At 49.8% G+C, this 15278-nt stretch overlaps 2 protein-coding genes across 2 annotated transcripts; one reads left to right on the top strand and one right to left on the bottom strand.

Moving 5' to 3' along the window:
- Positions 1 to 392: 392 nt before the first annotated feature.
- Positions 393 to 2735, bottom strand: FPRO_03124 (putative positive effector protein GCN20; the record flags this gene model as incomplete). Its single annotated transcript, XM_031226698.1, has 3 exons — positions 393 to 1778; positions 1825 to 1905; positions 1950 to 2735. The coding sequence occupies 3 exons, from the start codon at positions 2733 to 2735 to the stop codon at positions 393 to 395; spliced, it is 2253 nt and encodes a 750-aa protein (XP_031077209.1).
- A 7770-nt stretch (positions 2736 to 10505) lies between these two features.
- On the top strand, positions 10506 to 14124 carry FPRO_03125 (uncharacterized protein; the record flags this gene model as incomplete). The annotated part of the gene is made up of 2 exons (XM_031226697.1): positions 10506 to 10535; positions 10774 to 14124. The coding sequence occupies 2 exons, from the start codon at positions 10506 to 10508 to the stop codon at positions 14122 to 14124; spliced, it is 3381 nt and encodes a 1126-aa protein (XP_031077208.1).
- Positions 14125 to 15278: the final 1154 nt, after the last annotated feature.

Genomic DNA, 15278 nt, shown 5'->3' with positions numbered 1-15278 from the left:
ATATATAAAAAAACAGGATTCAGAATCCGTAGGTGCATCATTCAAAAAGGTCTTGTTTGAAACTCAACGCTCATTGTTGCTATTGAGTGCGAATTGTCATCTATTCATCGAGGCTCTAATAGAAATCCGTCCGAGCCCATTTTGTCGACATCACATGTAACACAACCTCACATTATGCATCAGTACCATTAGGGTCGGACAATATGAGTCAAATCTTGATTGTTGTGTTTGTGAGAGAAAACTATCATCAGCTGAATACCTAGCGAGTAGCTGAAAACAGAGACATGAACGGTTCGTATCACACATTATAACTACAACATGTCATCTGGTCTCAAGTTGTCGGGCAAATCTATTTGGACCATAAAATCAGTCTTATCAATTTGGCTACATACTTAATGCTGCTTAACAACACCTGCAGCATTAGCTTGCGCGGCAATCCTCTTCTTGTACGCCTGAACATCGCCAGGGAACTTCTCGACAGTGCCTCCATCACAAACCCACAGCGATTTGCACACCGTCTGCAACATTGTGACGTCGTGGGACACCATCAGCACACCACCCTGGAATTCGTTGAGCGCTTCGGCCAAAGCATCCATGGCTTCAATATCAAGATGGTTAGAAGGTTCGTCAAGAACCAGAATGTGGGGGTTCGTAAGGGCTAGGCAAGCAAAAGCAACACGAGACTTTTGACCTCCAGAAAGTAATCCCATCTTCTGTAGGCCCGTTGTGCCGGTGATACCGAAGGCGCCAAGTCGTCGGCGGTATTCTTCATCCGTTCGTCCCGGATAATTCTTTGACATGAAACCCACAGCACTGTCGTTGAGGTCGAGGGCATCGACGTGATGCTGAGCGAAGAATCCAATTCGGAGACGAGGGTGTTGCGAGATCAGACCAGAAGAAGGATCCAGCTTACCAATGAGGAGCTTCAGGATAGTTGTCTTACCCGCACCGTTGGGTCCGACGATACCAATTCGGGAATCCAGCTGGACGTCCAGGTCAACATTGCGCAGCAAGATGTTGTCTTTGTTGTAACCAAAAGTGACTTCAGACATCTGTACAATAGGGGGCGATAGCTTCTCGACCTCGGGGAATGTGAACTTGACGCTGTACTCAGCCTCTGGGGGTTCAAGGACCGGCATCTTCTCCAGCTTCTTGATACGGGACTGGGCTTCTGAAGATTTGGCGGCGTTATACCTGAACTTGTCGATAAATGCCTGCAGATGGGCTCTCTGGACCATCTGGTTCTCGTATTCTCGTTTGGCGACTTTCTTACGCTCCTCACGGGTAGCATAGAAGGTATCAAAGTTGGCTCCACGGTAGTAGTCGAGACGCTGAGAGTGTTGATGAATGATATCGGTGGCGACTTCGTTGAGGAACGCTCTGTCGTGAGAGACCACGAGGACGGTGCTGGGGTATGTTTGAAGGTACTCGGACAAGAATGTAATCGAAGGAACGTCCAACATGTTAGACGGTTCGTCAAGAAGAAGCAAGTCAGGTTCACAGAACAGTGCTCGGGCAAGGGCCAGACGCATTCTCCAACCACCAGAGAAGGTTTTGGTGGCGTGCTGCTGTCGCTCTGGCGAGAAACCAAGACCAGCAAGAATACTAGCAGCTCGTGACTCGGCCTTGTCTGACTCCATTTCGGCCAACTTGGACTGAACATCTCCCAACTTGGTATCCTGGGCCTCTCTATCACGATCAATTCTGGCCGCATCAGCAGATGTGTCGGCCAGAGAAGCACGTTGCTTCTCCAAGTCTGCCAGGCGAGCCGTGATTTGCTGTCATCGTTAGTGGGTATTCGTTATGACTGGAAGGCAGACTTACATCTTGCTCCTTCAATAGAACCTTGCGCCAAACATCGGCGTCGAGAACCGCCTGGATAGCTGGGGTGTCGTCACCAGTAATCTTTCTTGTCAGCAATAGTCTTTCTTGATTCAACAGAGACTTACTTCTTGTTCAACATGCAGAATGGATATGTGGAGTGGAATTGCGACCTCACGGCGAGACAGAGCTCGAAGCAGTGTTGATTTACCAACACCGTTGTTACCAACCAAACCATAGCGGTGGCCATATGCGAGAGTGAGCGTTGTGTCTGTAAGAATGCGGTTTCCACTGATTGACACATCTATGTTGTCCAATTTGATATCCTTTGACTTGTTTGCGGAGCTGGAGCCCATTTGCAGAGGGTTGACAGCCATATAGAACTCTTCGTATGACTGGGTCGACTCGGGTTGGTCAAGCAGCTTGGATGCCTCGTACTCGACTGTCTTGAAGGTCTTCTTCTGCTGCTTGGCGGCAATCTTTCTCTCTGCTTTCTCAAGCTTCTTGCGATCGACCTTCGATTCAACCTTCCTTGCGTTTGCAGACTCCAGGTCCACGCCACCGGTCGCCACAGCTAGAGTGGACGACATGTTGCGCTGCTGGCTCACCTGGATAGTCTGGTCTAGACGCTTGACAGTCGAAGGTCCTCGTCTCTGGCCTCCATTGGCCTCTGTGTACTTGTCAACCCATTTCTCGACCAATTGTTTGATCTTCTCCTCCAGCTCAGCATTAACTTGGCCAGATGCAGACAGTAGGAGCTCGGTGATGGTAGAAGCAGCCTCGTTCAGTGGTGACTCGCCAGATGCATCCTCCTCGTCCAGGTAGGAAGTTGACGCATGGGTCAGGTAGCCCACAGAGTACTCGGAGACTACGGGGTCGATGTGCGGCAGCACAGCTCTGATATCGGCCTCCATGATGCGCTGACTCGACGATGGGGTAGCTGGGCTAAGAGCGAATGACTTGAGGCCCCTTGATAATCTGCTATGCGATTTACAACTTCAGTATGCCCAGCGAGCTACACAGAGTTGTCAAACTGTGATTGAATGGCTTGACAGTGTCGTTACCTTTGATGCCCCGCCAAAGATGTCGTTGAAAATTGTGGGTGTAGATACCGGATCCATCACGGAAGTCTGATGTCCGATCGCCGACATCATCATCTCCAGGGTAGGTGTCTGAAATACTACGGATGTAGCGATAACTAATCCACAAATTTTAATACTGGATCATGAATCACTTAAGGAATGCATATTCATCTTAACTTCTAGTTTGTCTCTGACTGACTCATGATGATAATCTAATTTGGTTATAGCCATGGTAAATGGGCTACATTTAACACAGCTTGGCGTCCTGTCAAAGTAGCTAAATTTGAGTTGTGACAACGACCATGACACTGGTAGGCACACAAGATATGTTAAGCCGGTCCAGAATTCAGGTTGGAACTCGGACACTACTCAATACAAAACGACTGATTTAATGAGCTCTGCAGCAGGTGGAAAGTTGGACAGAGAAGGCACTCTGCCACTCTACTCAATCCACGAAAAGCTGTCCGAATCGCAGCGACCTAACCTATAGCTAACCGCATCATGTTTGCAAGTGTCAAGAAGATGGAGAAGGGAATGGGAGTCATAGCTTTCCCGAACCGGGTCATGCGGATAGCAAGAACCCAAGACACGGGAGCTCGAGCACACAAGAAAAGGGCATATCTCCGAGGGAGGCTATATCAAAATGCGAGCAGGGGCATCCATCCATACGAGTGAAAAGTTACCAGTTCGCCAGCACCTCCAGACTGATTGGACCCGGAAAGAAACCTGACCTGTAGAGCTGGATATAGGCTCCTAATAAACCACGGATGTTAGATTGCAGCTATTCACTCCAAATTTAGAAGGATCAGGTTATCAAACAAAGGCCAACTGGCGGTGAAGGGCCTCTAATTCAAGAGTGGGATGTCGAAATAATTACAGGTTTCTCACAAAACCTGTTCACGGGCAAATTAAACAACGGATATGCATGCATGCTGCAATTAGCATACCCGTGACCCAATACCAGCGCTGATAAGTTGCGTTTATGCAGAGAGAAACTGCATGTGTAGAACGACTTGAGCGTTCGTAGTCCATTGAGTTCTCATCTTACCTCTAAACCAACCTATCAACAACGACAAGACACAGCGCTCGAGCAAATCTTGGTCCAGTCTACAGGGCTATCCCGGCGATGATGCAGTGCCTCGGAGGTCGGTTATCAATGTGGTTGCTGACTATTGAAACCGCCGGCGTTGAACTCAGCAATAACCAGTTGCCACGAATCCTAGCTCTACGCCGGTTTCAGTAATTACAGTTTTCAGCTCCAAACCTGGAACACCAATCACAGTGCAGAAAGCTGCTATAGCTCTGTGTATTTATTTTGTTAAGTCAAGTTAAGTGAGGTACGGTAAGGTAAGAAGAGGGGTTATTGACGCGACGCGTCAACTTCATCTCATGATGTTTTTTTTCGCCTGCTGGCACAACTCGGCCAATCGACAGAAATTGAACCCTGGTACATATTTAACTCAGATCTAGGTTTTTTATGCTGACCGAGCCCTGATCTTGCGCCTGCATTGTTCTGCACAACACTGCATTGGCGATCAGATGTGATAACCATGTGCATTACTGTACATACGGTACGGGAGATCGATGCAAGGCCCTTCTACATGGAAGCTCAAGTTACATACCCAATCCAGAGTCACGCAACAGACCTCCCTAGTTAGCTGGAGATGGAATGTTTACTGAAGAAATCAGCTGATTCACTTCTGACGATATCCTGGTGTCCTCCCTCCACTGATGGATGCTTACCAGGAATTCACATTCCCCACTCACAACAACAATAAACATTAGGGGCTCTGTGAGACCAATAACGTCTTTTTGTCTTACCAGCGGATTGACAACTACCACCAACTTGTCCCCTGGCGCCAGCTATCACTGACCAACTCGTAAAGGACATTGCCAAGTTGCTAAGTAAAGGATAAACGGCGTTCCGGCAATTGTGGGCGCCTTGAGCCTCTAGATTGTGGACTTTCGGCGCCACCGTTTCGCGAGGACATGGCCCATTCAACGTCATTTCTAACATTGCAATGCTATTACCTCCACTTGGCTCGGCGATGGCTTGGCCATTGCGCCTTAACAAGACACAGCAAATTGGTTTAAATGCGCAAGAGTTAGCCCCGAGTCTAGAGTCCCAGAGGCCAGGACATCGTACGTGTGTAGACATTGCTGTCCCTGATGGAAGTGTGAAAGATTGTCATCGTACATGTGCGATCCCCTTGTCCAAGGGCGTAAATTGAATCTCCAAAAGCATATAAGTGTAGCTTCGCAAGACTTGTTAAGACGAGCAATCTTGCGCCGGCATGAGATTGACTCGATAAGACAATGCCAACTTAGCTCCTTGGGAGTGACAGTGTCCCAGGCGCGTGGGCAGCTGGACGCCTCGTCCGTCATGGGCCTCCTACTATATGCTCACGTTTGTCAGGGCCGATATGAGACAATGGCTGAAGCAAATCGCCCATTGACTCAGAAGCCACGGCGATCATGATAACTCGGAATTATTTCCCTATTCTGCGGGGAAAGTCCAGCATTCCAGTCTGGAGTTGTCCATGTTGCTTGAGAGCCTACAGAGTAGAGAGCCTCAAGATAGGACCCTTGTCCGCCCCCGCGAAGAGAGCCCAGAGTTTGTTTGTCCCTATTCAATATGTGGCTGTCGGCAAGCACACTGCGGCTTTTGAGTTTAGGGCTATCGCCAGAAAAAGCAGTTCGTGCATTGCGTCAGCTCTGATCGTGAGCACTAGGCACGTCTGTCTAAAGCCTAGCTGCCGTTTGAGGATGGTTGGTGGAAATTGGACTTGATGCTCAGAGAAAATGCATTGTGTCGACTGGCTGACGAACACTTCAAAAGATGTTCGCATGTCGGCAGGCGAGTGGATTGCTGAATGAAGGCCATGGCAAGTTGACTGGTTCACATGCTCAAGTTGTTTCCTCTTCATATCCATCCAACTGCATCTGCAGCCAGATGCATGAGAAACACCAGAGATCAAGGGATATCCTAGTATCAAGAGAACTCTGAAGGAAGTGGGAAGAAGAAACAACCCCGCTTTTCTAGACAGTCTCGTTTCAGGTATGAGTTGCGAGAGTTCCTGAGATGAATTCGGTCTCTGGAACAACCCGATGCCAATGGTCAAGGAAACCAGTTCACGAGGATTTGGGCTGAGCACATGTTTGTCAGCGTATTGGGCCAGGCAAAAGATATCTCCAGTGGCCACGAGCCAGCCTTATCGAGACAAGCGAGCGCCAAGAGCAGGGGTGCAAGTTAAGTTTCTCTGCACCGCGGGCCACTGCCTCAACACGAGGAGGATCTGCCTGTGGCTTTCTGGGAACTTGGTGTGAGTGCAAATTCGCATCTGGAACATCTGAATGGTGCCCGCCTTGAGGCGAGAGATGCTCCAAGTCCAAGATGCCTCTAGCTCTTGAACTGAGCCCCACTATCAGACGCAAGCGCTTCTTCGGATCTTGATCGAAAAGCTCGTCGACTGAAAAACATTCCGATACCCATGACTTTCGGCGACGGCGGAGGCATAATCTCACCAAATCAGGTCAATCGTTTCATCCGACCCCCTCAGTAACTGCAAGTAAGGGGCGGCCAGCGGCTCCGCTTTCTTCAGAAGTTCAGGCAAAGCGGCAGGTTTATTCTGCAGATCATTGGGTTTTGGATGTGGTGTGGTGTGGTGTGGTGTTGTTATTGTTTTTTCTTGTTGTTGTTTACATTTATCTATTTATGGTTGGTTGTGGCTAACACAGTACAACCTCTGTGGCGGGCCTCATCTTATGACAGTATGTACCATTGTCGATTTCAGAGATAGTCTTTAATCTGCAAGGGGCGTTTATTACACGTGTATCTAGTTTCTGGAATATTGGAACAGAATATGGCATAATAGTTTGGGCTAGGTATCTTGGTCATTTATGCCAGTGCTCATCAATAAACTACTACCCGCAATATAAGTGCGAACAGGCTGGGACCAACCTGGAAAGGAGCGAAGCATTAGCTTCGGCAACATGAACAACCGCGGTCCTGTATTGCACAGAATGGGGAGATTTCAGAGAGCCACAGAAGGTAATTGTCCTCCGCCTTATGTCTGGTACTGTTAAATAGTGCTTTCCATGTATCATCAGCAAACATTGGTCTTGCAGATGCTAAGAACGGCCCGTGTACCCCGGAGCACTACCCTACCAACTTAGCCATTCTGAACCATGATATTCACTTTCTTGTATGCAATGATGGAACATGATGTGATCATGAAAGTATTTGAAAAAGACAAACAGCCTTGATTGCATCCATCGGACTTCTTCCACTCAACCCTGCGCCACCTTGTCAATGGCAAGGTCCCTGAAGTTGGATCGGCAAACTTTTTGTTTTGTTTGCTTGTTCTCTGTTCTTCATGCGTCAATAGTCCTAGGTACTTGGCGTTGCACATGATAGCCTAGGGCGGCCACAGACTGATGGACGTGGGACAAAAAGGCGAGTTGCTCATGCTTGTTTGGCCATTGAAAGAGCTGCTGGCCTGCGGATATTGAAAGGCCGAGCACGCCATGGATAATATCAAGTGCAATCCCAAGGAGGAAAGGTGCAGAGGACAAAGCAAGCTGAAAACTGTCACTGACCTGTAATTGATACCAATCGCAGGCAGGGTCGCATCAAGCAATCGGGGAACTTGTTGCAGGCCTTGTAGCGAATTGGCTAGACAAATACGCGTGAAATGGCGAACTACTCCGGAGGATCAGACTGTGGTAAGGCAGTCTGTGTTGCTGTCGAGTGACTGGCTGGAGTTGAAGACTTGCAATTGGAGTACAGACAGCATCATCAGAAATGCCAGTCAGACAGATCTCAGGCAGTGCAATCATAATATGCAAGATACAAAGTCAGTGGGAACACAACCCCTATTTCCGTGATTGGAAATGTTATAAGAGTACTGGCTGGTTCAGAGCAGACTTTGAGGGACATATGCTGACATGTTCTCCTCTGTGGGCGTCGCGAATTGATACCCTATTTAGTATCCATTATGCCCAGGACCCTTTTCATAATCATCAATCCCTTGAATATCGTAAGGGTTTGTTGATAAACAGGGTCGCTGCCAGGGCCGCGCCTCCAACCCGGAGCGGCCCTGTGTGACAACAGGGGCGAGAATACATAGCTGTACACGTTGTATGATGCAAATGGATCGTTGTATCTCATCCCCCCAGCTGCTCGACGGCGAGAGGCATACGCGGGAACATCAATCTTGCAGGCGGACAGCGTCACCAGGGCCCTGTGACAACATGCTGGTGATACCAACCTACAGGTGCGGATAGCATATGCTGTTATGTGGCAGAGCAAACTCCGGGGGGCCTTGGCCTGTGTTGACGTTGAGCAAGCAACGGACAGGGCCCGTGTATTATGTTTCTCGGTCTCTGACTCTACGGCAGGGATCTTGTGCTGCTTTGCTTTGTCCGTTCCGGGGAGTCTCCATCCCGTTGTGACCCCCGTCGTCGTCACCTCCGGGGCCGGGACGAGACGAAGATAGCGAGCGAGCGAGCAATTGAGCTCGCGGATCAAGGGCAGCTCGATGAGATGCCCTTTTGGTGGAGTACCTCGACTTCGATCCTGTATTGTGGCATTGAAGATCGAATAAGCACCTCATTCTTCGTTCAGACCACCCTTTGATGCAGAAATACCGCTGTAGGGAGAGCCCGAGATGCAACCCCCGGAGGAAGCCAAGGAATCCCCCGGTGAAGTAACCCGTCCGGAGCTTCATGTACCAGGGTTAACAGCCACAGGGCGGCCGTGTTGCCCACTCCAGCCGTAAAAAGCATACCAAACTTCATGGGCATCGATCGGATACAGGTCGATAAAATTAAAGTTGATATTCCTTGGAATGGTAAATAACGGGTGGCCAGCCCCAGGCGCTAGATAATAAGCGTTGCATCTTTCCAGGATATTGAGATTTATGTTTGAGACTTTGAGGCATGATGGATCTCGTGTAGCAGCGAACTAGTAGACTACCAACAGTACTGTAGTTACTGACATACAATAGGACAATTGTAGTGGATGTTAGGTGAGCAATTGCATTTTAATCAGGATGAGCTGTGTCAAACCAATTTCACCAAACTGAAGCCGTCCTGCAAGTGCAGCAAGACTATTATCCACCGGAGGATCCTCATCTTGACCTTAGATCCGATTTACTAATGCTAAGTCAGTGTCTATGATATCAGATTCAGGCCATTGAATCAACTATTGTATGCAAGTCATGTTAATAATGGCTGCCCTCCACTCAAAATAGCAGGTCTAATCTCTCTTGCTGCTCAGCGCTTGAGACGTGCCCCAGCCCAGACCCAATCAATTCCAGGTTTCTCAGGCACTCGCCATATCTGAGCGCAGGGCCGCAGCGGGCCACCTGCAGTCTTGTTTGCACTGGATTGCCAGGGATAAGACACGTTCAGTGGGCTTCCCGGCTTTACAGGAGCCCTGAGGCCCGCAACGGCGCTAGATGCTCAGTGGCTCCCTCCGCTAATAAGAGACAAATGCAGGACCTGGGTGCCCTGGCTTCCCGTGGAGTCGCCGTCTTGATGCGCATCCCTGCAGAGACGATCCGTCCTCACCTAAATCTCACTTGTAATCTCCAGGTTGCAGGTAATGAAAAGCGTACGATACGAGGGGCTCAGGGCGGCTTTTTTTTCATTCATTTTATTATTTTATTTTTTAATGTTTGTTTCTTCTCCCGTTGTATGTAATTGCCCAGGCTTCGCTTTCGTCTCAGGGCTCAATTTGCCCGACGTATAGACCTAGCTACTAGCTAACTTGCTTTGCTGTCAGGACATCCAGGAGAAAACAGAACAGGGCCAAAGAAGACGCTAAACTTCTTTGCAACATCAATTATTTCCAACTAAATAGGTAGTCTCTCCCTTTTCCACTGCACAAATCATTCGTTCGTTCTATAGGCCTAGGCGGTCCAGGTTCTCCATTTCCATCTCCCCACTATCACTGGCACCAACACTGAAGTGCACTGTCGCTAAAAGGTAGGTAGGTACCTACTACCTACAGTACCTACCTACTAACACATCCGCGGCCGCAGCTGCCAGCCAAGCTTTGTTTTCGACAGTCGCTCCCGCGACCTGGGCCTAATCAACCTCAAACTCTCAGCTCAGCCCAGAAGTTTCGTCTCTCAAATTCCCTTTCCAAGCTCAAGCCCTTTCCCCGTCTTTCTTTTAAACACCCTCCAGGAAGTCAGAGAGACACAAGCGACCGACTGACGCCGAGGTTCTTCGGGGAGAGAAGGCATCCATTTGCTTGCTTGCTGTCTGTCTGTCTGTCTGTGTGTTTGCTTCGCATTGTTTTGTTTGTTCGGCCAGAATCAGATTTCGCCTAGCTTCTTCCCGACTTCGCATCGTTCTCCCGGGGCTACTCTTCCTTTCTCTCAAAGTCGGGGACCTTTGGAGCGCTTGGGTGTGTGGGTTACAACGGCTTCTCCTTGAGCCTTCAGGTTTGTTGCCTCCATTGAGAACTCTCAGGTCCATGGCTTGAACGACGATGAGCATCACCTCCGTTTCCAGCACCGCCATCCTCTGCCTCTAGAATGCTAGCCGCTGCATTCTCTCTCTCGCTTGAGTAGAGCGTCGGCTTCCCTCGCAATGGAAGCTACTATGCAGACCGTTCCAAGTGTAAGTTCGTTGCTAGCTTTGTCCTCCCCGCAAAACCAATCCACAACCACATCGAATCAACCAAGGATCATCACCACCACACCAGCCATCACATGGCGCTGTTATAGACTTTAACCTATCCCACCCCAATTCTGCCCTATCCTACACTTCTCTTGGATCACCTCAAACCCTCTTTCCAAAGTGGCTTACCCACCATCTTTCCCGTTGCAGCAGTAATTGACCGTGTTTATCTATTCAGCTTGTTGGAACCGGCACTGCCATCGCTGCAGCGGCCAGCGGTTTGGTTTTCGGCCAGCCCACCACTGAACCCAACTCTTTCTCTCACTCGACTCGACGTCCTTCTCATTCCAGACGAGTCTCGATAGACCGCGAGCCAAGCAAGCAATCACAATCGCCTGGCAACTTTGCTTCCCCACGGCCCGCTACGAGCAACACCGTTGCCTCTGCTCTCGGCGCCTCGCACTATCACACACTCCCGCGCCCAACTACTGCCTCGAGACCTCCCCTCTCCCGCTACCAGCGACCGCCTATGCCACAGACACAGTCGACTCCCCCTCCTCTGGCCATCAGCAGGAACTCTTCTTTTGTGAGGCAGACCGACTCTCCGGCCATTATCCCCGAGTCTAGAGACTCAATCTCTTCCAATGGATCTTGGATAAGGCGTCTCTCCATTCGCCCACTGTCTCGTCACGAAAGCACACGGTCGAGTATAGGTCCCGACGCGCCTTCCATCTTTTCCCACGGTTCAGCTGCACCCATCTTGCGCAATCCTACAACAGCAACACTCCCCCCAAACAAGCTCGTTAAGCGATCTACCTCAACCCGCATCGATCCAGATCCATTACCGCGACGGCGTGCGAAATCTCACTTACAGATCCTACCCGTTCTTCGCAGACCTGCTACAAGCCACCAGAGGTCTGCAACACTACAACAATTTCGACCCGATTCTGCGCTGAATACACCAACCGATTCGAACAATTTTTCGTTCGACGACCCATCACGACCCCACGAGTTCCTCGCCCCTTCCCCGCTTGAGCCCCCCTCCAGATCGACATCTGCAAGGAGCGGATGGAAGTCGTACTTTCACTCTAAAAGATTAAGTATAAGCGGACGTACAGGGCCGGGTAGGTTTGGTGAGTTAAGCCCACATGCTCGAGCAATCTCCTCGAGGCGCATCTGCATTGAGAACGACGAGCGCAACAGAGTTCATCTGGTGAAACCAAGAATGGTTTCAGCGGCATCTGCCCCTCGAGGTCTGTTGCCAGCTGCACAAATTCTACCAGACACTTGCACTCATCAATCTCCTGCGGAAGAAAAAACTCCATCATCTGAGGGAACTCCTTCCAGGACGCCCCGCAAGTCGATCTCAATGCCATTTGCATCTGCAGGAAACTGGGCGGTAAGGACGACAGGGAGCATCCGGCGCTCTAAGCGTGGCGCTGAATCCGGGATCGGGAATAAGCGACATGTGTCGGAACCGCTGAGTGGCGCGCAATCTGGCGCCGAACTTCGAACCAATCCGCCGCTGGAATCAACCCTCCGTGCACCATCACCATTATCGGGCCGGCAGGGGTCGTTCCTGGGTTCAGCTGCTACTGTGCAGTTGAAAGGTCGTAAAAGGAATTCATCGTCACCAATCCCCACGGTTCCAAGACTTGCGAACTTCAATGTGGATTCGTCCCGGTTAGGGTCTTCTGCTGGAGTTTCCACTTACCAGGCTCGGCCTAACCAACCCTCCGGAAGTTCTACCAGCTCCACTGCGATGTCACAACTTAGGGCACCGCAGCACGACAGGACCTCCACCATGGAGAGCTCTGAAGGTGACACCCGGGATTGCACATCGGGGGATGACGATGACACAGATTTCAGGAGTGATACCATGTTTGACTCGCTGCGCACTGTTGGCTCCGGACGTGCCCGTGCTGTCGAGACCCCGTTAGAGTCCATGTATGACGAGTCACCACCAAGCACCGCTGGCAATGGTACAAAGACGAAGCGTCTCTCAATCCACGAGATCCTCGGCCGGACATGGGATGAGGATGACAAGATCATGGAGGAGGATGAGAATGCATCCACACCTGTCCGCACAGTCAAGCGATCTGAGGCATCACCACGCTTCAGGCTTGAGTCGAGATTTAACCCGTCGCCCTACGATGTCTTAACCACTACGACCAAGGAGTACAGCAGGCTGTCCTTGGACGACGAATTTGACGATGATTGGGCTAGAGATGATGAGTTTCCCTGTAACCCCTTATCACCTCCCTCCAAAGGGAGTTCACTGAATTCCAGAGGAATTAACCCTAATGTTCGCCTCGCTCTCGCCAATATTAGTGGTAATGGCCTTCCTGATACGAACGGCCACGATGCTACTAATGACCGCCCACTTAGCACTCTCTTCGACTGGAGCGAACCCCCGACACACGATAGATTTGATACTGGACGGAGTTTGCGACCAAAGACTGCTTATGCTAAGGAGATGGACTCTAGAGGTGGTCGCTCCGCCATACGCAAAGGTCCAACACCAACTCATGTTCGAAGCCAGAGCGTCCCCGTGGTTCATGATCCCCCCGAAGATTCCAAGACTACCGGGTCCAAGTATGGCACATGGGGCATGGGCACCAAGACAGTCAGTGAGGACTGGGATGACGACTTCGAATTTGGTGCTGGTCCTGTTGGCAGCAACGACAAGAGTGACAAAATCTTTGCAGTGCCAGAATCGATTCGTGCGACACAACCAAGTGTCAAGGCCCATTCCGGCCATATTCGAGAATTCTCGCTTCTTGTCAATGATTTGAAACGTCTGTGCCGTCATGGGCGAGATATGGATATGCTCGAAGGATCTCAAAGGCATCTCTGGAAGGAGGCTGACGGTATTATTGCTCTCGCATCCCCCGATGAAGAGTCGTTGGACGAGAACGATGATGAAAAGTCAACTTCATCTATCAACTTTGATGCATTCGATATTGACGAAACGTTCGGAGACGAAGGCTTCGATGCCCATTCCATGAATCGCCTCGATGCCGCCTTTGATGGTCACGAGCCTGCTATGTCCAAAACCACTGTCGTTCGAGAACGTCACTCTCCCCGGCGAAGATCTGTCTTCTCTCCAGAAGACGATATCTTCGGTAATTGGCCTTTGAATGACAACCCCCCTTCCAACAGACCCAGTCGCCCTCGAACACCTGAGAACAAGTACAACAAGGCTCATGACGTATCGGGGGTCGTCCGTTCTGTCATTGGGGCTATGCAACATCGTGCTCCCGAGCAAGCACCTGACAACGGCAAGGTCCACTTCGATACAAATAGCCTCAAGGCTCTGGTCAAGAGAGCCGGCGATTTACGAGATACACTGTCCGACATTGTTCGACAGGCCGATCAGATTACGCACAGTCCGATGAGAACACCCAGACATGAGCGCCAGCATGACTCGAGCCCTGCCTTTACACGGGTCTTTGACGACCCCGGTTCGAGTCCTCCTAGAAGAGTGGCACGAAGCCGCGGCAACAATTCACTTAGGGAAGCCGCATCATCCGAAAACTCGCCATCTTCTGGCCTACCACAACGGATGCAGATGATGACTGTCAACTGATGAGTCTGCATCCTGGTGCTCTGTTTTACCTGAGCGTGTATAAAAGAATAATTATATGGGAATTTATTTGCATAGCGGCTGGGAACTCGTTTCATGGACGATCTGTCTCACGCCCCGACATGAGCTCTTCCGACCGACCTGACCCATCTGGATTCTTCTCGTCTATACATATACTTTCAAGACGAAAATTGTCCGTATCCTCGCTTCTGGTGAGCCTCATTGCCCACTGAAGCTAGATTCTGGACCGGGTGGACCCTTGTACGAGGCAGAGCGTACTCGCCATACCACGAGCATAGCTCCTAATGACTTTTTATAAGTAATACGGTAGACGGAACACGAAACGTTGCGGCGCCTATGCCGGTACTCGTTCGCGCGAGTATAGTTTACGAAGTGTCGGTTTTTTTAACGAATTTTCTTGCGTTGTCCCTTTGTGTTTATGAGGAAACGTAATGTTTCGTTTGTTATTCATTTTCTTGTTCCTTATTTCTGCTGTTCTATTCTTGCGGCCCCGAGGCACGCTGTAATGCTTTGATGATTACTCAAACGAAAAGGAAAAACAAGCAGAGGTGGTTGCGAAACAACCTTTTTACTCGAGAGAATTTACGTCCCTTCGCTCGAGACAACAGACAGAACAGTTGTTGCCTACAGAAGCTGCCTTTGAAAGGAGGAAATACCAAGCTGGACATACACGGATCAACAGCCATGAGGAAGACAAAAAGAAGAGAATCACGCAGGGGGACGCTAGCCATGGGGCTGTTTGGGATACATACAGGTTCGGACAGGAAAAGAGCATATGGAGAAAAGGAGAGATGATTGAGTAAAGGCTACCTATAGCTTCTTTATTTTTATTTTTGATGGTTTTGGAGATGTTACATCGAAGGCGGCGTATAAGTTTTCCAGCTCCAGCCTGTTGTTATGATGCATTCACGCATGGATAGAGAGGTTATAACGGACATGACGATTTACTGCCTATATTTTTGTAGTCTCAAGTTTCGTGAACCTTGGTCTACGTGATGTCTTGTCGATGTTGGGAATAGTTAGTCGGTGGTGAGTGGCTCAGAAGGAACATGTTGGAATCGTGCCACAGGTAATAATGCAAGTCGCAAGGGTATGTTCCTCTAAATCAGCCTAAACAAATTTCTTCTTTTGAGGGA

Source organism: Fusarium proliferatum (genome assembly GCF_900067095.1).
Source record: "Fusarium proliferatum ET1 genome assembly, contig: FPRO_scaffold002, whole genome shotgun sequence".
Classification (NCBI taxonomy): domain Eukaryota; kingdom Fungi; phylum Ascomycota; class Sordariomycetes; order Hypocreales; family Nectriaceae; genus Fusarium; species Fusarium proliferatum.
This window is presented reverse-complemented; position numbering and strand designations above follow the sequence as displayed.